At 45.9% G+C, this 23,406-nt stretch overlaps 1 protein-coding gene across 1 annotated transcript in view; it reads right to left on the bottom strand.

Annotated features, from left to right (window-relative positions):
* Window positions 1-23,406, bottom strand: part of rprd2b (regulation of nuclear pre-mRNA domain containing 2b) — a 62,417-nt gene that overhangs the window by 10,024 nt on the left and 28,987 nt on the right. The window contains 8 exon segments of the mRNA XM_080740003.1: window positions 2,334-3,646; window positions 3,648-3,650; window positions 3,654-4,361; window positions 5,920-6,248; window positions 16,031-16,195; window positions 16,467-16,742; window positions 18,621-18,906; window positions 22,401-22,576. Of these exon segments, the coding sequence (XP_080596129.1) occupies window positions 2,381-3,646; window positions 3,648-3,650; window positions 3,654-4,361; window positions 5,920-6,248; window positions 16,031-16,195; window positions 16,467-16,742; window positions 18,621-18,906; window positions 22,401-22,576 (3,209 nt within the window). The 3' untranslated portion in view covers window positions 2,334-2,380.

Raw genomic sequence — 23,406 nt, 5'->3', positions numbered from 1 at the left:
TTATATGGTCACACACACACACACACACACACACACACACACACACACACACACACACACACACACACACACACACACACACACACACACACACACACACACACACACACACACACACACACACACACACACACACACACACACACACGTAATCTGAATCTAGTGGTGTGGTTTCCAGCGGTGACTTGATCGACTCCTTCAGTCTAGATATTAAAAAAAAAAAAGCGTAAAGGAAAAAACACACGAGAGAAGAACAGGTCTGAAGAAGAAAAGCGTGTGGGAGACATTATTTACAATATGATACACTCAATCGGCCACTCGTATGACGAGCCCACCCCACCCCACCCAGACCCCCACCTCTCTCTCTCTCTCTCTCTCTCTCATAGACCACAGCTCCCTCATGGAGAAGGCAGATACTAGATTCAAACTGCTTTATTCCCCTCGCCTTCTCCTCCTAGATTGACCTCAAGGCTTGCCTGACGCTCACAGAGGTCAACATGCTGTCCATGACTGCACCACACGTGATGCCAGTAACCAACCTCGTCTTATGATGACAAGAGATTGAAAGGGATATCTCACTTTCAAGCATGTTTCGGGGTCATTTCGACCCCGAAACACTGTCTATACTCAGAGAGTTTGTGAGCAGCCCCGAACTGTTATTAAGTTGCTTGATTCAGTATTTAGATATTTGATATTCATTTTACAGACACACCTATATAAACCCATTGCAATTTCAAACTCCATTTTAACCATGTTAGACTTTTCTTTTTTTTTAACATTTTATAATAATAATACAGAAATAAAATAAATGAAAACACTGCCCACTTAGGTATTAGAAGGACAATACGAGTCACCAGAACCATGGACTGGTGTTTTTGAATTTGAATTTACAATGGTTTTGAATAGGAACCACGTGTCGATCAAATTAACATCCAAATACTTAATCAAGCAACTTAAAAAAAAAACAGTTTGGGGTGCTCACTGCTCACAAAAGCCTGAACAGACGTTACAATGACCCCAAACATGTTTGAAAGTGAAATATCCCTTTAAGTCCCTGGAAATATTGTGATGTTAGGCGGGACAACGGAGCATGTAAACCACTCAAAGGTGTTTAAAGGGAACCAAAACCAACGAAACCAAATCTGTGTAAAAAAAAGAAAAAAAAAAAGAGCCTGACATCTGACATCGAAAGGCAGGCTACTGACCTGCTCTTCTGCTATCGTCTGCCGTCGGTGCCAGGTGTGCTGATAGTGACCTCACCTGGCACCAGCAGTCCACTTAACATGCTTTTTGACCATTTTAGACGGCGGTCGGTTTGTTGGTTCCTCTTTAACTTTCCTCCGTTCAGAAGCAAACTACACTTAGCTTTTAGAGCCGTTCGAAATGAAATGTTTACATTCTACGCCTGCTAAGCTGCTGATTGACTGACGAGCTAAACAGGCTAACTGGTTGAGGTTCTAGCACACTAAGAGCCCGAGTCATACTCAGTTGTGCGCAGGTGTCACGTACCCGAAAGATATTTTCGTTGTGCTGACGCCATGCGCACAACTAACTCGGACATGAAGGGCGATTTATACATAGCTGCGTGCGTCTTGAAACGGGTCGAGCCATTTATCAGTGCGCGACACACAGCTATAGCATAAACCGAGCCTAGCTAGCTAGCTTGAGATTAAACTGGACATACGCGAGGCTGTTGTTAACCCATTTAGGCCTAGAATTATTGAATGCTTTAACCAGTGAAAAATAGCAGATATACAAGCTCACAGCGCGGCACCGAGTGCCGCGCTGCGAGCTTGTAGATCTGCTATTTTTGAAAAAGTCGTGAAAATGTGTGCAAATCTTTGAATATATGTATTTTCAAAGCGAACGTTTGTAACTCAAATTTTGCGTCTGGGTGGTCCCTGGAGCAAAATATTTTGAGATGGGGGTCCATGGCCAAATACATATCATTTTGGGGGTCCTTCACATGAAAAGGTTTGAGAACCACTGACATTGTTCTTGTAAGAACAGACTAACTGAGCTCCAGTTAAGCGAAAAGGACCTTTTCTTTGACGATGGCTGGCCAGATTGCTGACATAGAAACATGGGTTTTTAAAAAAAAAAACTTAGAAGGATTCAAAAGACACTTATAGAATCGGGTCAAAATTCTAATTCTCACGATTTTTCAAAAATAGCAGATCTACAAGCACGCAGCGTGGCACTCGGTGCCGCACTGTGAGCTTGTGTATCTGCTATTTTTCAATAGTTAAAGCATAAAATAACAATACACAATAATGTGTAACCGTTCTAAATGGGTTTTAAGCGAACATAAGGAGTAGGAACCGGGCTCATACCAGCAAAAAGCTTTTACACTACTGTAGCTCTTGGTTTAAGCCGCCCATCAGTAGCGGGGGGGCATGAAGGGTCTCTTGGTGGCGTGGTGGTGGAAGGACCCTCCGCCAAACGGGGGCCCGGGGCGCTTATTCCCTCCGCGGGGGGGCGGAGGGGGCAGGGGCCGGTGCAGGTGGAGCTGCTGCTGGTGGTGTAGGTGGTGGTGGTGGTGGGGGGGGCGGCCGCCGCCGCGGTGCTGCAGCAAGGGGCTCTGGGGGATGGGCACGGACAGGATGGGAGGCCGCGGGGTGGGCAGGCGCAGCAAAGAGGCGGGGGAGCGGGCAGGGGGGGCGGCGGCCTGCGCGGCCGGTTTGGCGGCCTGAGCGGCCGGCTTGGCGGCCTGAGCGGCCGGCTTGGCGGCCGCAGCCGCCGGGGGGGGCTTCTGGAGAGACGACGGCGAGCGGGGAGGGGGGGCGGAGTCGGCAGAGGGAGTGGTGGGAGTGGTGGGGGTGGAGGGGGAGGAGCTTGTGGAGGAGGCCGGGGGTTTATTATTGGCCGGGGGTTTATTATTATCGGGAGGAGGGAGGGGGGGCTCCTTGACCCGGCCGAGGAGTGGTGGGGGGGCGCCGGGCGCCCCGGGGCGGTGGAGGGGCGGGGCGTGGTGGGGGGGGCGCAGGGGTGGGGGTTCTTTGACCGTGCCGGGCCGGGGGTGGGGATGGGGACGGGGGTGGGGCATGGGGAGGTTGTGGGGGTGGGGCAGCTTGGGCGGCTCCCCGAGCAACGAGGCCATCAGCGGAGGGGGGCCCCCCGCCTTACCCGGCCCTCCTCCGCCGCCGGCCCCCCTGCCTCCGCCCCCTCCCTCCACCCTCGCGGGGGGAAGGGGGGGCAGCGCGCGGTCGACGGGGACCGCCACCCCGCCCACCATGACGGTGGACAGGGGAGGGCCCGGGAAGGGGTGGGGGTGGAGGGGGGGGTGCTGCTGCTGCTGGTGGGGGTGGGGGTGTTGGGGGTGCTGGGGACGCGGGTGGGGGTGTTGGGGGTGCTGGGGACGCAGGTGGGGGTGTTGGGGGTGCTGGGGACGCGGGTGCGGGAGGGGGGGAGGAGGGGCGCCCTGCTGGGGCATCATGGGAGGGGGAGGGGGGCGGGGGATGGGCGGCGCGGCGCCGAAGAAGGGCGAGGCGGCGGCGGGGGGGTGCTGCTGGTGGTGGAACTGAGGCGGGGCGGGCGGAGGGGGCAGCAGGTGGTGGTGGGGGTGGTGGTGGTGGTGGGGCAGGGGAGGGGGGAGGTGGTGCTGCTGCTGGGGGGGCGGGGGGTGAGAGGGGGGAGGGGCGGCCATGTCGTCAGGCGGCGGTCGCTCGGCGGCGGGCGAGGGGGGGGGCGGCGTGGGCCTCCATGCACTGGCTCTCCATGTACTCCTCCTCCTCCTCGTACCACATGGGCGGCCCCCCGCCCCCCGCCGAGCCCCCGCCCGCGCCGCTGCCCCGCCGAGGCCCGCGGCCGCCCAGCACGCGGTGGATGCCCTCCACCGTCTGGATGCGCTCGCCGGCCGCGGCCGACGGCGGGCGGTTGGAGCAGGGCGACACCAGCGTCTCGATGCGGTGGTAGCGGGCCTCCTCTCCCCCGCCCTCCGGGGCGGCTTTAGGCTTCGGCTCCTCCCCCTTCCCCCCACCTCCTACTCCTCCTCCCCCCTCCGTCGATGATCGCCCTCCGTCTCTCTTGGCCTTCTTCACCGCGGGCGGCTCCGCGGCCTCCGAGTCCTTCGGCCTGGAGGGGGCGCTCTTCTGCTGCTTCGCCGTCGGGCCGTACCGGGAAGACGATGCTAAGAAGTCCTTGTTGTCCGACGTGGCGTTGTTGTTGCTCCCCGTCGGGGTGATGACAGCGTCCCAGGGCTCGCTCCGGTACGCCGTGGGCGAGACGCCCCCATGTGGGGGCGTCGTGTCCATGATCTCATCCTGGGTGGGCGTCCCGGCCGCCTCGTCCCTGACCGGAGTGCCGTCTACCGCGCCGTCAGGGCTGCCGTCGCCCAGGCCCAGGCTGAAGCCTAGGTTGCCCTGCAGGAAGGGATGGGACAAAATTTCACATCACGATTATTGTGACCAAATAAAATTTGATTTTACAATCGAGTTTGGGACCAGTAACATGTTGGGAACTAGACTTATGGCTGTTTAAAGCTCATCCAATAGGAAGACAGAGGGGGCGGGGCTTAAGCAATTACAGCTTGTCCCTATTGGCCGTCTAAGTCCAGAAACCAAATTTCAAGATGGTACCATGCTGTGAATTGGAGTTATGGATGTTTAAAGCCCAGCCAATAGGAAGACAGAGGGGCGGGTCTTAAGCAATTACAGATCATCCCTATTGGCCGCCTAAGTACACACACCAAGTTTCGAGACGGTGCCATGCTGCAAACAGGAGTTAAGGCTCTTTAAAGCTCAGCCAATAGGAAGACAGAGGGGGCGGGGCTTCAGCAATTACAGCTCTTCTCTATTGGCCGTCTCAGTACACACACCAAGTTTCGAGATAGTACCATGCTGTTATCTAGAGTTATGGCCGTTTAAAGTCCAGCCAATAGGTAGACAGAGGGGGCGGGGCTTAAGCAATTACAGCTTGTCCCTATTGGCCGTCTAAGTCCAGAAACCAAATTTCGAGATGGTACCATGCTGCGAACTGGAGTTATGGATGTTTAAAGCCCAGCCAATAGAAAGACAGAGGGGACTTGCAGCATGTCCCTATTGGCCGTCTAAGTACACACACCAAGTTTCGAGATGGTACCATGCTGAAAACTGGAGATATGGATCTTTAAAGCTCACCAATAGGAAGGGGCTCCTGCTTGGATCTGCGGGGACCGCGCCACGGTGATACACAAACACACTCGCTCAGCGAGTAAACGCTGCGCGGTATTTCACAAAAATTAACACAATCCATCTCTCACCGCCCGCGTACGCATGCACCAACAAGCACGCTCGCGGGGATTTTCACGCCCGCTCGTCTTGCCGCCTCTAAACTTCGCTGCGCGGCCGAAATAGCCGCCCGCTTCCCATTGAAAATGAATTACTAGGAGGCAGAGACCGCGTATCGTCTGGAACCCCCTTAGTGTGGCGGCAAAGTTTCTGTTTTTTTTTGTTTTCGCCCACTGAAAGTCAATGGGGTTTTTTGGCGAATTACGTCGCCATGGTATCAACACCATTCCCGGCCAAGCCGCACTTCTTGATGTATATATTGCGGGGGTGGTGTAAATCGTGCGGAAGTTATTACGTGCCAAATGTTGGTGATGGTGATCATTAAGTATGGCGGAATACAATAAGGGTTTTGCATTTTGCATCATATGAGTCATCATGTTGAAATACTAAAATATCTCAAAACACAGATTGAACACAAAAAATAACTCAGGATTGTGTTGATCGTGTCCCAAACAACAATAAAATAAGATCTGGTTGTCCCAGAGGTGAAATGGCCCTTTAATTATAGAGAATTTTAATGGTACCGGATATGCAGCTCGGCAAATAAAAGGTGAATTGATCCCAGTGCATGACGGAGGACAACTTCACGATGAATTTAAATCTCCACGATACGATACATTGTGAGTGTTTTTTTTTTTTAATCACATCCTACCTGCAGGAAGCTGTTTATCTTGGACTCCAGGCTGGGGGAGGAGGCCACGGCGCGCGGCCGAGGGGAAGGGGTGGAGCTAGCGGGAGGCGGGGGAGGGGACCTGTCCCGCAGCAGCCAGTCCCGGGTGGGCGTGGTGGCGGACGAGGTGGTCCGCTTCAGGCTGTTGGTGCCCAGAGCGCCCACCACCAGCTGCTTGGCCTTGGACATGGGCGTGGTGGGGGTTTTGGGCGGGGTTTTGGCGGCTGCCGCCGTCGCCTCGGGGGAGGGGCGGGTGGGAGGGGCAGAGGAGGAGGAGGGGTTAGTCACGCTGTGGAGCAGAGAGGACAGACCTGGAGGGAGGGAGAGAGAGAGAGAGAGACGTCGTTACGTACGTCAGTGTTTCTCAACCGCTGTGCCTGGGGACCTTTGGTGTGGAGAAGGGTCAAGTGTGCCCCTTGAAACGGCTTGAAAGCCAGCATTGTATTTATCATTTTAAAAATGAATTAAACTAGTGAAAACAGCAGATCTACAAGCACACAACGCCTCGCGGTGCGAGGCATTGTGTGCTTGTAGATCTGCTGTTTTCACTACTGTTGTGCGACAGCCTTGTATGATGAAGCAGGGCTTTACTTTGTGAAGAAACGTACAAATTTGAAACTTGGAGATACAAGGTTTCTTCCCGACAGTGACGATATTTACACAAACTACAAATATCTAGGTCTTAATCTGGATGAGCATTTACATTTTGAATACGGTACATCGGTGCTGGCAGGTTCTGCTGGTAGGGCTCTGGGTGGCATAATAGCAAAAACTAAACAGCTGGGTGATCTAGGATACGCAGCTTACTCCAAACTATTTCACACGTGTGTTTGCCCTGTCATGGATTATATGGCAGGTGTATGGGGCTCCAATATAAATATGAAAGGGCAGATGGTCCAAACTAGAGCAATTCGGTATTTCTTAGGTGTGCATAAATTTGCCCCGGTATTAGCAATAACAGGAGATATGGGATGGGAACCGTGTGAAGTAAGGTGGAAGGGCAGCATGTTGGCATTATGGAATAGATTAATCAGAATGCCAGAGAATCGAGTTGCCAAGCACATATTTATTTGGGATGTATCAATAAAAGGTGCATGGGCAAGTTCGGTGGAGGAGATACTTATAAGAACGGGGTTAACCGGTAGTTTCCAGAATAACAGTATTGTAAATATCTCTATGGTCAAAGAAACACTTATTAGTATATATCAGAACAAATGGTCACAGGATATATTGCACAAGCCAAAATTGAGAACGTTTGTTATGATGAAAAGCAGTTATGCCTGTGAAAAGTACGTCTGTGCCCCATTATCCAAAAGACAAAGGTCTTTATGTGCCCAACTCCGTTCTGGGATCTTGCCCCTGCACCTTGAAACTGGTAGATATAGAGGGGTAGTGGAGGAAGAGAGGGTTTGTATTTATTGTGACATAAATGATATTGAGAATGAGTTCCACTTTATGTTCTACTGCCCTTTGTATCATGAATTACGTCAAAGACTGTTTAATAAGTGTGGAAACTCGGATTTGATATGGTTAAGTGACGCAGAGAGGCTTCACTGGATTTTTGAACACAAGATATTTGCACTGGCAGAATATTTAGAGAAAGCATGGGACAAACGGACAAAGACAACATATGTTTAAGGTGTATTTATTTTTGTTTTGGCATTTTCTTTTCTTTGTATTGTTGTGACAGTGTGGAATGTGGTATTGTTTATTCTTTTTTTGGTGTCTAATAATCCCGTAAGGGATGGGTCTGTAAAGACATGACACGAAAATAAAAATTCATTCATTCATTCATTCATTCATACACCCCTGTATTATGTTGGCGTGCCCATGGATTCTTGGGACATGAAAAGTGTGCCCGTGCAGAAAAAAGGTTGAGAAACACTGACATTATATAAGAGAGTACGCACGTACTTGAGTATCGTGATATTTTGCCTTGCCGTACTGTATCGGTAGTCATAATGAAATATAGATTTTTGTTTTACTATGAGAAACAGTACAGATTGACATCATGCTCTGATGTCACTGTGATGTCCGGCACATCTTGTCCATGTATCTGTATATCTCTGAAGGTCACGCCTGGTTCCCTTAACACATCACTGTGACATCACAGGTGATATCACAGGTGACATTACCTATGTAAAAGTCCATATATGGGTTTTCTCCAGAATCCCTTTCATGCCCATAAATGAAGATCCCTGATGTCATCGATATATATCACTGGCAAGATGGCCAAGACATGGCCTATATCTGTGTGGCTGGTTCAGATAGGAATCTCCATGTATGGGCATGAACGATATTGTATGTTGTGATGTCATGGGAACCACTCTAACAGAATCCCTTGTGGACACACTCACCTGTTGACATCTCAGGTGCTCGGAGGACCCTGTTGGATCTGTTCCAACATCCACAACAACAACACTGGACTGGGCTAAAAACTCCAGGGACAACTTGCATGATTTCCCTATGCTGATCACTCTGTCTCCCATTCATTTCTCAGGAACACTGCTCTCAATGAGGACATTATCACCTTTACAGTAAAAGCCAGGTTACAGGTCCTTCCCACCCGACTCAACCTTTCCCTCTGGTTCCCCTCCACCCATGCACCTCATTGTTTGCGTCACACCACAGGGCTTGTTACAGAAACCATGTCACACAATCTGAATGGATGCTATGCTCTACATGGCACGCCACTACAGAATAGTTGATCTCATAACAAAAGACATATCTAAACATGGTGTACTGTCTGTGAGACTGTAAAAAACTGTGTCAAACCTTCCATGTAATGAAAATCCTGAAATCTTTGCACATGTTTCTGCTAATACACCAAATGTTGTTGTTGTCAATGAAGGAGAGAAATCTGTTTTCATTGTTGAAGTGGCCTGTACCGTTGATTCTAGTTTAGAGGAAGCCTTTATGACCGATGTCATTAAATACCAGTCGCTCCTCCAAACCACCACAGAGCTAAGCTATAGGTGCACTCTACTCATGTTCATCTTTGGCAGCCTAGGACATGTACATAGGTTGGTTTAAGATGCTTGGGATTAGCCTGCTTCCAGACCATAGACCCCGCCCACTCTCAGAGTGGACTCTTTCTCTGGTCTGGAGCTGAGTACATGAATCAGTTTTTTTTTCCCGACTGCTCCAATGAGCGCGGGGGGTGGCGGTGGGTCTAATGAATATCCAATCCGCGCAGCTGTTGAAGCGATTCAAACGAAGTTCTCACACACAGGCAGGCTGAGGAAGGCACACACACACACACGCGCGCGTGTGCGCTGATTTCACCAAGCTGTTAATGTTGATTACATGTTTCTGCGTGCACGCTCGCAAAAAAGTCCCTCCCCCGTAAATCGCTCAGAATAGGGCACAGTTTCAGACTACTGCGTGAGCCGAGTCTGAGATCAGGCTAGCTTGGGATGCCAAAAATGCAATCTCTTCTATTATTGGTAGCCGCCAAATATGACAAAGAGGTTGCTGTGTGGGTAATGGATATGTGTCCAAAATCAGCTAACTACATTATTTACAGCACCTCGCAGGGGTTGACACTAAGGTCTCAGAGGTATTTGCCCGTCGGGCAAGTACAGGTCATGTTCTACTTGCCCAAAGGTCATGCCCACTTGCCCCAAAAGTAAATCCATTGAATTACTGTTCAATTTAACACTTAATTTTTTGTGCAATAAAGAAAATGTCATATCTCAAATCTCAATTTGTATGCCAAATACCCTACAGTATATAGCTACGAATATGACTATGGGTTCACACTTATATTTTAAGTGTAGAAACAGTGAAAACAGCACATTATAGGTCAACAGTGCTCTGATTTTACATTCCACAGACACAGAAAAATACATCAGAGATAAAGGGCGTTAAAGGGGAAATGCATTGGAGTATATGGAGAAAAACGGCCGCGCGATGCTCTCAGCGTCCATTCGAAGCAACCAGCGCTGAACGGGTTACATCCAGGCGTAGCCCCGACCTTACGGTGATTGTTACTGTAAATACAGTAAACGCGGCAAACGCGTCGTGGGCCTCCAGCGACATCAAAGAGTTTGACGCTTGGGCACCCGCTGAGTTAAAGGGGTATTTCACTTAAAAAAAAAAATTGGTCATTTTATCGTCTAATCAGGCTTTCTGGAACACCCTGGACAGATTTTAATTTGCTTGATTCAATATTTAGATATTTGATGTAAATGTTATCAGGCCCTCCAGGTCCAGGGCCTCTCCCCATACACAACCATTGTAACTTCAAACTCCATTTTTTCTGGTGACTCATAATACCCCCCTAATACATGAGCAGGTTGTGTTTTTTCGATAACTTTTTTCATTTATTTTTAATAATTCTTTGGGAAAATGGAAAAAAGTAAATACAAATATAGCTGCAAGCAGCGATAAAGTGGCCAAGGCATAAATAGCAGGAAAGCAAAAAGGCATCAAGGGAAAGCAAAGAAGACATCAAAGAAAAACTAGAAGCAGTGTTCTTCCGAACAGGACTTCGGCAGGTCAGGTAGGTTTTTTCGGCCTAGTGGTGACTCTATAATAGGCCAAAGTGAAAAGGGTGCCATGCGTTCTTGGGCCTTTCACGGCAATCGTACGTTGCATGCAGGATTTGAGGCATTTTGTTCCAAAAATGTGTTTTGCTAAAGTTGACCCGCTGGTGGCGCTATAACAGGCCAATGTGAGAAGGGTGGCATCTGTTCCTTGGCCTAGTGGGAATGTGTGTGCAAAATCTCACACGCATAGCAGGCTACGTTCATGATTTGAGACATTTTGTTCAAAAAGGAGCAATCCTGCAAACCTTGGAATTCAATGTTAGCCAATTAGATAGAATATGATATCGGACAAATCCGTCATTATTACATCACTGTAGAGATACTGTGTGTACTGATTTGTGGGATTTTCTGATAAAATCTGAAGGAGTAATATCGAAGAATGTGTTTTCGGCCTTCTGGTGGCAGATGTGAAAAATGCAGGGCACAGGTTTTTCCTTGGCCTCTGGGAAGTGTGCATACAAAGTTTTACACTAATCGGGGGAGTTATAGGTAAAAGCACAAATTGACCTTTACACAACATGTATGCAAAATACTATATGCAACAGACATAAAATACTGTGATACTATTCACCCAGATACTATTCACCCAGTTTGCTAATGTACATAGTAAGCCTTGCCAAGCCATGAAGACCATATGACTCGGCCGAGCCATGAGGCTCATCTCCTGTTTATGTAGCATGAGGCAGCTTGATGTACAAGTACACCCCTGGACATGACACTAGTATGTCGCAGGGACTTACCCCCAAACCAACCCTTGATGCTGAGTGCCAAGCAGGATGCACTGGGTCCCATTTTGTATGACACGACCCGGGTTTGAACCCGGATCTCCCAGTCTCAGGGCAGACACTGAAACCACTAGGCCACTGAGCTGGTACATGATATCATTGAAATCCTTGGTGATCACAACATAGGTGTAGACATCACAGTTTGTATTATAATGCTTGGTTCAGGAGTTATGATGCAAACTACATTATTTAGTAATGGCGGATATTATTATTATTGGGAAGGCTCCATATCAGACATTGTTCAAGGATCAAGGATCCAAACTGTAAAGTCTACCAAATGTCATGATTTTAAGCTTATATCAACCCCAAGCGGGATTCGATCCAACGTCCTTCTGCATGAAAGGCACATGCCCTGACCACTACACTAGACAGCCACAGCATCTGTTAACCATGTTTGTTTTAAAAACAAGAAAAAAAAAAGTTCTATGTAGGCTGAGTGCCTTGATTTTATTGATTTTCTTTTTCTTCATATTTTGGAGGCTTGGGTGAAATCAATCTGAGTAAATGTAATCTGAGTATTTCTGAAATTTTCGAGTGATCATATTTTCTTGTGCACGTGACCCCATATTGGAGGCCATATTGGAGGCTCGGTCTAGCCGCCTGTGCCCTATAGACATATGCACTCTGCTTAAAGATATTGCACGCACACGCATGCACGCACGCCACACAGCGAGAGAGCTGCAAGGCCCTATCCATGGGCTGTGTTTATTATTTTTCCTTTATCTTGAGTTTTGCCTTTTGTTCCTGAGTTCTATTTTTGTCAAAGTTTATTTTTGCTATTTTTTAATTTTGGGTTTCATTGTAGGCTACAAAATTGCATGGAGGCGGCTGGATAAATGAAAATCTTAAAACACCCCTCTTAAGCCGTTTTTTAGAGCCTAGGCCATCAGCCAACTTCACACACTGGTTTAAAAATATTAGAATGCCCAATAAGCAACTATAGTATTTTAGACACAAATTGCTTATTATAAGCATACATGGCAACCCAGGTACATTCAGAGCCCAGAGCGCCAACTACTGACACTTTAATGCAAGGACAACAGGAAACCAAATTATGTTTTTCAGTACGTCTTTTTCAGCCTCCGCCTCTTTCAGGATATGAACAGGATAACAGGGGCGGTGCCAGGAATAACATGAATATATAGAGATAATACTGAATGAAAGTACAAAGGTATTGGCATCAACTTGACATTTTTTTTAAATAGCAGATCTACAAGCTCACAATGCAATGCAACGCATGAGCATTTACTGGAGTAGCCTAGAAGTAAGAGTATACAAGTGAAGTATAAAATACCTCAAAATTATACTAAGGATAGTATTTGAGTAAATGTACTCAGTTACTTTTACACCACTGGCATTGTAGACCCAGATGCTTGTGAAACATGATAAAGAAATAGTCATGCAATAGTATGAATTTCAGTTTATTTACACAAAGGATTTGCAATTGCAAAATATTGTAGCAGCATTATTTTCTGTAAGTGCCTAGCAGAGTCAGACTTAACTAAACTTAAATTGTTTTTATTGAAAAACGTTGAGGGGAAGGCGGCTGGGGGTCAAAACTTGGAACTTTAGGGGCTCACATAGGGCTGCTGTCCTGTGGGCAGAGCAGACTATGGATTCCAATTGGGGGGTGTTGGAACCCAGCCAGCCTAGGTGGGGGAGGGAGAGAGAAATGAGGTGAGCTTCAGAATAATTACAGTTGAGCCACAAGGTAGAGAAGAGGTGTTCAATCTGCCCGTTCCACACAGTTCAGAATAATGAACCCACTTACACTGCCTTTCTTTGGCTTCAATGAAGCAATCTGGGAGCTGGTACTGATTGTCAGCTGATTGTCAGATGGGCTTCAGGTGTGAGGCTGAGCTTCCCCTGCATGGTTTGAAACAATAAATGAATAAATGAATGCACTCAAACATCATTATTTATAAAGAAACTCAAAGTCATTACTTCAAAATCAAATCAAACTAGGAATGAGTGTCACTGCGGCTGCTTTTTCCTACCCATAACCATAGGTCAGACAGGATTGTGTCAGTCTTTCTGCAGGCTCGCCATCTTTCAGATTCAGTTCTAGGCAATAAACCTGGCCTGGATCAAAGAAAAAGGCCAAATGAATAGAAAAACAACAAATTCAAATAATCTGCTGCACTACAGGCTTGAAACAAAATAATTCCATTAATCTGCCCAACTAGGCATTGGCATTAAACTCAAAATACATCAATTCAATAATCAACGTTGCAGCTAACATACAAGCATTACATTCCAAAAGAAATCGTTTAACATTTAGATCCCAAAACCAAAAACAACATAACATTTCAGAGCACATGGTCAGCTTACCAAGTCACATTGTTCCTCCATCACACACAGCCAGTGTATCGAGTGGATCAGGTAGGTATGGTCAGGTGAGGTAAATCTAAAAGCCAAATTATAGTATGGGTAAGTATAATGAATGAAACTGTTAGAAATTGGAATAGTTGTTGGAATAATGAACAGTGTACAGACCTGCAGCTGCTGCATAATGTAGCAGTGAGTAGCAGCAACCACCAGCACCATGCGGCTTCCAAACAATCTGAGAGGGGGGGAGTGGCCTCAACTCAACCACTATTTATACCCTTGCTTAAGAAGGTTGCCATGTTTGGTCGGGTTGCCATGTTCAGTTGCAGTACCAGGGTTTTCACGGCAAAATGTTGTAAAATGTATTTTAAATGCATGAGGTAAGGCTTGAACAGGGGACTTCTGGAATGATAGACAAAGGCCTTACCAGGTGAGCTATGCACAGCTCTGCACAGTGAGAAAATATTACTTTAAATGTTTGTTTTAGAGGCAGAAGAATAATTTGCATACAACTTGCAATATTGATTAAATTATTAAAAATGCATGTTTCAATTTTTAAAAAATCCGATCTGACAGATCTTTAGATGTTGGTCCAAAGTTCATGTAAAAAAAGTTCTGTGCACGTGACGCGAAAGTTCCGGAATAAAAGCGGGTTTAAGTGTTTTACAAACTGCTCAAAATGGCGGAAAATCTATGGACGAAGCTTACTTAACAAAGACACGGATGGCTTCCGCTTGAGTCAAGGCACGTGTGTAACCAAGTTGCATGTCTTTAAACGAAACGAGGCATGACTTATGCCCCTTTAAAGTTTGAGTTTTCAAACGCTTCGTATAGCGCCCCCCCTTTGGCCAATTGGAGTAAGATTGCTTTCAGTGATATTTGGACTAACTCTCTACATATTTGCCAAATGCCATGAACGTGTCACTTTGCATGTATGATTTAGAGGCAGAAGAATAATTTGCATAAAACTGCAACATTGAGTGAATTATTAAAACATAATGTTTCGCTTTAAAGAAAATCCGGCCGCTGTGCGATGACCGTGTTGGTCCAAAGTTCATGTAAAAAAAGTTTCGCGCACGTTACGCGAAAATCCCAGGAGGAGATAGATTTTGACTGTTTTTCATATAATTCAAAATTGTGGGAGAGGTAAAGGTCAGAGGTCAAAAGTCAGAGCGTAAAAGTTGTTCGGCATGAGGAGACGCATAAGTGTATACAGGTTTCATTGCTGTACCTGAAACAGGGCATGAGCTACACCAGTTCAAAGTTTGCACTTTCGAAGGCTTCCTACAGCGCCACCCTTTGGCCGATTGTTGCGAGCTTCGCGTTTTAGCCGTTTGGCATAGTCCTCTGCCATACTGCCGAGTTTCGTAAAAAGCGACTGCACGGTCTAGCCGCTAGAGCAAAAGTGGTGGAAGAATAATAATAATAATAGTAATGATGAAGTCCAATATCAATGAGTGGCCATTTGCCACTTCGTGGCCTTGGCCACTAATAAAACATTATTAACACCTTCAAAGCCGTCCGCACTTGCCCGTACTTGCCTCGACCTCCAATTAGCCGTTCGTCTATTCCCGTACTTTCCCGTAATTTATGAAATTAATCATAATTTTTTGAAAAATACAGTCGCAGGTCGTGCTCTGTCTCTTTAAGAGACGTTGTGCAATAGGATCACGTCAGAAACGTGATGACGTCATCGGCTGGCTCTGCCACTGGCTCCACGAGCGGCCATTACGTTCCTTTGCACTGTGTGTGCGGCAGCCTGGCTTAGCCCATCCCCTCGTCTTTTTCGACCAGACGACAGGCGAAATCAAGGCTTCGGAATGAGTGGAATACATGGAATTAGATCGATGTGCGTGCGACGAGGACGTAATGTACTTTCGAACGCTGTTTTTTCTCGCGGATTACCCCATCTCGCTCCATGCAAATGAACGGCAGAAATACAGCCAGCAGCAGCTTCTAAGTAAGTGGCCGCCCAAACACGTAGTGTGTGCACGTCCTGCTGGCTTGCACTGAACGACCCGCGCGCGTTGTTTATCATTTGGTGTGTTTGTTTTTTAAAACATGTTTGTAAATAAAACGCTGATTGCACGGCAGTACCGGGGTTCAGGGGGTTCTGCCGGGGCTTGGAAGTGGTAGTATGAGTCACCAGAAAAAAATAATGGATGTTTTTAATGAATCTATCCTGGTTAAAATGAAGTTTGAAGTTACAATGGTGTGTATGGGCAGAGGACCTGCCCATACACATTTACATCAAATATCTAAATATTGAATCAAGCAAATTCAAATCTGTCCAGGGTGTTCAAAAAGGTCTGATGACCAAACGTTTTTTTGAAAGTGAAATATCCCTTTAAGTGTGTGTGTGTGTGTGTGTGTGTGTGTGTGTGTGTGTGTGTGTGTGTGTGTGTGTGCGCGCGCGCGCGCGCGTCTCACCAGGTGTGTGGGTCTTGGACAGGGCACTGAGGAGCCCTTCACGCGAGATGTCCACTCGCGAGAGGATGCTGGCCAGGGCGGGACTGGGCGGGGCCCCTTTGGAGGCTGCCGATTGGCCAGAGGGGGTGGTGGGCGTTCCGGGGGAGGGGCGGGGGGCTGGGCTACCTGCTGGGGCGAAGAGAAAGAGGCAAGACTGATCAAACATTAAAAGTGGTCACAGCCTATCTCTAGTAAGATCCGGTCTGATCTCGAACACGGACAAAAAAAGCTGCATGTTAAAAAGATACAAAAAAATGGGAAATTCTCGGCAGTGAATGAGTTGATACATGCATTTTGCCGCGGACCCCAATCTGGAAAAGTGTCATGCCAGGGACCCCCGGAAGAGAAGATTCTGTTGTAAAAAAAACACTTCAAAACCGTCCCGTCCAATCCATACCCGTGTTCTTCATGGCGGAGGTGATGGAGCTGAGGATGGAGCTGATCTTGCCCAGGTCCACGTTGGCCAGGTTGACGCCCAGGGAGGCGGGGTTGAGTGTGGAGGGGGAGGGGCTGGGGGAGGGGGGCGGGGGGGTGGAGGAGGAGCTGGAGGCTTTGGGAACCCGGATGGGCGTGGCCGGCAGCGTCAGCTTGGAGGACACGCCCAGTAGCTTTGCCGCCGCAGTCGCCTTGGAAACGGCGGTGGCAGCGGCCATCTTGTCCTTTTTGTCCTCCGCTGTTGAGAAGGACACGTTGATGTTAAAGGACAACTTTAGTTTTTTTTACAACAAGGGTTCATATTTTACATAATCATTAGAGAAAAGAAAAGATGAGCGTTAAAATGTTTTCACTTACTTCTTTCTAGCTTTTTTGTGGTTTTAACGATTTTGATTTGCATGCATGCCCCCAGGTTGGGGGCATGCATGCAAGTGGCTAAATATGTCTTTTTGGACATAATAAGACCATTTCCCATGATACACTGCAATCTTTCATGGTCAGATGTGACTTATGGGGGCTGGTGTAAACAGTAATAAAGAAATTGCCAGCTTATTGTGTCATATTTAGCCACTTGTACGCATGCCCCCAACCACTGAAATCAAAATAGTAAAATCGCTAAAACAATAGAAAGCAGTAATTGAAAACATTTTAACACTCATCTTTTCTTTTCTCTATTGTATTGTAAAGTACAATGTGATGACATCACACCGTTGTACTTGTACTACAATACAAACCCCAAAATCAATCCTCCAGTTCTAGGCAACACAGAAGGGGGGGGGAACTTTTTTCTATTTCCACACAACTCCTCTAAGGTATATTAATGACATAGTTCAATATTGAAAATGGGTGGTCTTCCCCTTTAACTCTGTAGCAGCTCTGAGGAACCCCTTGGGGTCCCGGACCCCCGGTTGAAGACCTCCAGCCATAGGGGTCTCAATAGCATCGTGGCATATAAACAACCACGTTCCAAAAACAAACAATCGACTTCGATACTCTCATTATAAAACGTGACAACTGGGCGAACAGAATTCGATTAGATTCAGAAACGATTATTTTCCGATTTTAAAAACGATTATCGATTCAAAATGATTCTGTATTCAATTCATAGGATATCAGGATCTACTCCAGTCTGCTGGCATGAAAGCAGAGTACATTTACGTATCTTTTATAAAGGTTTCATCGACTTATTGCAATTATTGTAAACACACAAAGGTAAATCCAAGACAACAATGTCTGATTTATTCATGCGTGCACACATTTTTTTTAACTTGTACAAACACAACATAATATCTAATAAAAAAATTGTAATAAAAAAATCATAAAAAAAAAAAATCATAAAAATCATAATATCTAATATTGATTTTTGGAAAATGAGAATCGATTCTGAATCTTACCATGTTAGAAATGCGAGTTCGGATCGATTTTTTCCTGTACCCCTAATTCAGTGCTCCTCAACCTTTTCAGGCCGCGACCCCCAAAATAATCATATTTTAACTGGGGACCCCCTTCCCTGACGAACACTAAGAGTTGAGACATTACATTTTGTATAATACGGTTCTATTGTGAAAATAGCAGATCTACAGGCGTTGTGAGCATGTACTGTAGATCGGCTATTTTCACAATTTCTCTCTAATATTTGACAATTTGACCAATATTTAATTTGTCATTTAGAGGTATTAAAAAGCCCTCAAATTGTCACTTTAGAAATGTGCAGATACCCTCTATACACTTAAACGTTATGATGGTGGTGTGTTTACTGTTGAGTGAGAAAATGTTGCACATTAAGTTAATCATCTGGGGACCCCCCCAAAATAATGCTGAGCTCCAGTTAAGTGAAAAGGACTTTTTCTTTGAAGATGGCTGGCCAGATTGCTGACATAGAAACATAGGTTTTTCAAAAAATCTAAGAAGGATTCAAAAGACACTTATAGAATCGGGTCAAAATTCAAATTTTCACTATTTTTCAAAAATAGCAGATCTACAAGCTTGCATCGCGGCACATCTGCTATTTTTCAATAGATAAAACATAAAATAATGATACACAAAAGTGTGTACCCGTTCTGAATGCCCTAATTGACACTTGACATTTTTTACAAGAAACGTGTGTGTGGCTCACCTGGAAGGCCGAAGCTGTCGGCGTCCTCGTCGGACATGTCCATGTCCTCTGTGTCTCTGCTGGGGACGTCCCCGTCGTCCATGGCCTTGCCGTCCAGCTCGGGGTCCAGTTCCACGTCGCGCCCGGCGGAGCCCAGGCCCAGGTAGGGCGAGTCGGAGCCGGTCGGGGACGGGGCGTCCTCGGAGGGGGAGGGGATGGGCGAGTCCTCTGGCCCCGGGAGAGAGTCCTTCAAGATGTCCAACTTCCTCTTCAGACTCGCCACGCGGTTGGCGAAGGCGTTGTAGGCCTGAGAGAGAGAGAGAGCGATTGACACATTTAGTGCCAAAAACGCAGAAAAAGATGTGCTAGGTTGGCTCTAAACAAGAAAGCATCTATAGGCCTACTGTTGTTGCACAGAAATTAAGCACCTTTACATGAATAGTGTGTATTAGATTACTGGTAATAGGATATAAATCGGGAGATATACCCTATTTCTTTACTATTTTTCCCAACCAAATTAGGCCAATCTCTCAGTTGAATCATGCAAAAAAAGAAGAAAAAAATAAATACATTATTCGACTAAGATTGTTAGTCGACTAAGACCCATTTCGATCGATTAGTCGACTAATCAAGGTCAGTCCTAGTGTCTTCTTTGATTTTCCAGAAGTGATTACTTTACAAAGGTCATCAGTCAAGAAATAGTGTTCATGAGCTGGTCCACGGGCTTCCATTGACTGTTTTGCAAATGCAGGGAGACACGAGCCTACCAGGAGGTCTGTATCTATTCTGCATTCTAGCATGAGGCAAGACCCCAAATAATAGGCTTCTAAATCAGTTTTCTGAAAAACATACGTTGCTATATCAGTGGTTCTCAAACGTTGGCATGTCAAGGACCCCCAAAAGGATATGTATTTGTCCACGGACAGTTAAACGCTGAGGAAGGCCCACGGGCCGAAACGTATTGTGTAGGGCTGTTACGATTATGACATTTTACATGATGCTTAATTGTCACTCAAATAATTGCGATTAACGATTTAATTGTGTTTTTTCATTGACAATTACATTTCTGTTTGGCTTGTAGGCTTTTGAAGTTTGCACATGGCAACTATGACATAAATAAATAAACATACAAAGAAATTGAGGACATATTTGACAACTTCGCACTTTAAAAAAGGACATTGTTATAGAAAACAGCCTATCTACAAGCTCACAACGCGTCGCATCGCGACACGTTGTGAGCTTGTAGATCTGCTTTTTTAATGTTTGAACATAAACATTTTTCAACATGTAAACGATTATGACGATTATCACAAAATAATTGCGATTATGTCAAATAATTGCGATTAGACAATTATGTAATAATTGTGACAGCCCTAGGGTCATCCCACCAACACCCCTGTCAGACCATAGCAAAACCACAGTCTAAACAGAGTCACAAAGGATTAGAAACACAAGATGCTATAAATGGAAGGAAAGTATGAGAAGCCAAAGCGCTATCAGGCAACAACAACAATCACTTTCAGACCCGAAAGAAAGAAAGAAAACAACTGTTACTTTTCAGGATTCTTTTTTTTTTTTTTTTTTTTTTTTTATAGCAAAAGCAGCAGATCTATCAGCTCAAAACACATCACTGCCGCATTCCAGCATGTAGATGTCATTATAAAATCCAAAAGGTACCAAATGGAAAAGTCAGAATGATAAATGCTAGAATGATGGTACAAATTTCAGGTTAACATTTAGGAATTCATCAAACCAAAATTAGCCAATGAAACCAGCGCTCCCCAAAACAACAGGTTTGGGGATTGGACGGAATTGATTACATGATACAGTCACCTGTGCATTTAGTCTCAATGTTTGTAAACAAGAAACCCGTCTATGGGCTGTCAAGGCCAGAAAGTAGTTTTTTGCCACTCAGTAGGCGTTCCCGTATAACTTCCGAGTATGATGATGTCACATGCATACCCTCTATAATAGGCCAATATGAAAGGGGTGCCATGTCTTCTTCGGCCTTTCACGGCAATCGGACGCTGCATGCATGATTTGAGGCAAATTCTACAAAACAATCCGTTTAGCAAAAGTGGACCTGCTGGTGGCTCTGTAACAGGCCAATGTAAAAAGGGTTGACCTGGTGGGAATGTGCATGCAAAGTTTCATGATAAACGCAAGCTGTGTTCATGATTTGAGGCATTTTGTTCAAAAAGATTGAGAACCCCTGCACTGGTGTGATAGACAGACATGGCCAGGTTATAGACAGACATACAGTAGCCTGCCTGGTCATAGACAGACATAATCTTGTCAAACAGTATGCCCATAGACAGACACAGCCTGAACAAGACATAGACAGTTTAAATAAGTATCGAGGTTTGACTGAACACTGACAGACACCTGATTTTTGTGTCTGATCCTGATTTTGGAGATTCCCAGAACAACATTATTCTACATAGAACATGTGCTACTGGGAGTAGCGGCCTGTGGACCACGGCCACGCCACTCTGACTCAGGCAAAACCATAAACAAACTCGATATGCCCATATATAGGATTGTCATTGACTCAAACATAACCATAAACAAACCCGATATGCCCATATATAGGCTTGTCACTCTGACTCAGACAAAACCATTAACCTACCCGATATGTCCATATATATATATATATATATATATATATATATATATATATATATATATCCATTATCCAGAGTCACAGATCCAATACGCTATGACCATATATGGGACAGACGACTTCAAACTCGGTGCGGACATCGGCAAGGACTCGAGAGAGTGCAGCTGCCCGCTGCCAAGTCGTTGGGATATGGTGTTGTCCAGAGTCAACCAATACACCCATATTTGGGCATGCCAATATACCTAGGCGTATGGGCATATACTAATCAGGTATCTCCATATAATAATGCGTCTAAAAAGGAACATGGGTAGACAGAAACAGATATCTCCATATATGGGCACAAAAAGGACACACACAAGACGGGTATAACTGGTACAAAAAAGCCCCAGACACAATTAATCAAGACATATCGGTCGGAACGGCGGTGTGAAGGCCTTATAGCAGCCTGAACCTCTAGTTAAAAAGCACAAATAGCAGATCTACAAGCACACAACACATCACAATGTGACATGTTGAGCTTGTATTTTTGAGCACTCTGTCATAATGACATGTCCAAAATAGGGACGCTGGACTTAAAAGTAATTCAAATAATGGTCGACGTATGGGTCTGGCTCTGCTCAACACCACATTAACCCGTTTAGAACGGGTACACATTATAGTGTATTATTATTTCATGCTTTAACTATTGAAAAATAGCAGATATACAAGCTCACAGCGCAGCACCGAGTGCCGCGCTGCGAGCTTGTAGATCTGCTATTTTTGAAAAATCTATGTTTCTATGTCATCTGACCAGCCATAGTCAAATAAAAGGTGTTTTTCACTTAAATGAGCTCAGTTAGTCTGTTCTTGAGAGACTACAATGTCAGTGGTTCTCAAACCTTTTCATGTGAAGGACCCCCAAAATGATATGTATTTGGCCACGTATTTAGTACCAGGGACCCCCCCCCCCCAGAAGCAAAATTTGAGTTACAAACGTTCGCTTTGAAAATACATACATTCAAAGATTTGCACACATTTTCACGACTTTTTCAAAAATAGCAGATCTACAAGCTCGCAGAACGGCACTCTGTGCCGCGCTGTGAGCTTGTATATCTGCTATTTTTCACTGGTTAAAGCATTCAATAATTCTAGACCTAAAGATTCTGACGTGTCAGAGGAACATTAATAGTTGTACTCACATTGGCTACAATCTTCACCTCCTTGTACTGCGCCTCGTAGAAGATGTCTGCATTTCCCAGCGCTTCCAGCAGGGGGGGTCTCGTCGTCAACTCCGTCTCCAGGAAGCCGACCAACTCCTGCAGTTTCACACTCCCCTCCTCAAAGTCCTTCGCAAACGTGTTCCCGCCGGCCTTGTCTGGACGGACACACACACACAACACACACACACAAGATGAGGTGTGGAGTTTTACTTTTGGCCACCATTGACCCCATAACACGTCAATTGGTCTTTTCATTGCTTTATTACTTGCGCCAGCAGAGCGTGCAAGTACTGCGTTCGCCTGTGTAGGTAGGTAGGTATAGCTGTGTGTGTTTAAGCCCGTAGCCCAATCAGGGACCAGCATTTCTGGCAACATCATCATTAACAGCCAATGAGGGACCAGCATTCCTGGTGATGCCAGTGATGAGCGCACCTCATGGCACGCTCTGCTGGCGCACAAGTAGGCCACACGTGGCCTACTTGTGCACAAGGCGCAAGTTGGCACCTTGACAGAGTGCAGTTCTAGTTGCAGACTGCGGTCTCCTGCACCCGCGAGTGACGCAGGGACTCATTTTTGTGTGGGACTCATCAGGGACTAATTTTTGTGTAGAACAGTACATGTACAGTATGTAGCAACATTTCTTTTTTTTTTCAAGTTTTCTGAGAGTTTTCTATGAAAGCCAAAGGTTTAAGCTATCAAATAGATTTGCAATTTAGTTTCTAGCAGCTACAAAGGCTGAGTAATATGTTTTCCAGAAAAACCTTACGTTTTAGGGGTAATTTTCAAATTGGTTATATTACCCCCCGGCTCCGGCGGGCGCGTTGAGTGTCACGTCAACGTCGGGAACAATCCCGTTTTAATTGGTGAAGGGTGCTCCACTGCCGCTCAAATTCGCCCCACTTAATTTTTTTAGGCTTTTTTTTTTTATCGGACTTAGGCCTAACTCATCTGTAAATTGTTTGTCCGGCAAGACCAATGATGGCAA

Source organism: Nannobrachium achirus, assembly GCF_963921795.1.
Source record: "Nannobrachium achirus genome assembly, chromosome: 2".
Taxonomy (NCBI): Eukaryota; Metazoa; Chordata; class Actinopteri; order Myctophiformes; family Myctophidae; genus Nannobrachium; species Nannobrachium achirus.
The sequence above is the reverse complement of the archived record's forward strand: the minus strand, read 5'-3'. Positions and strand labels throughout refer to the sequence as shown.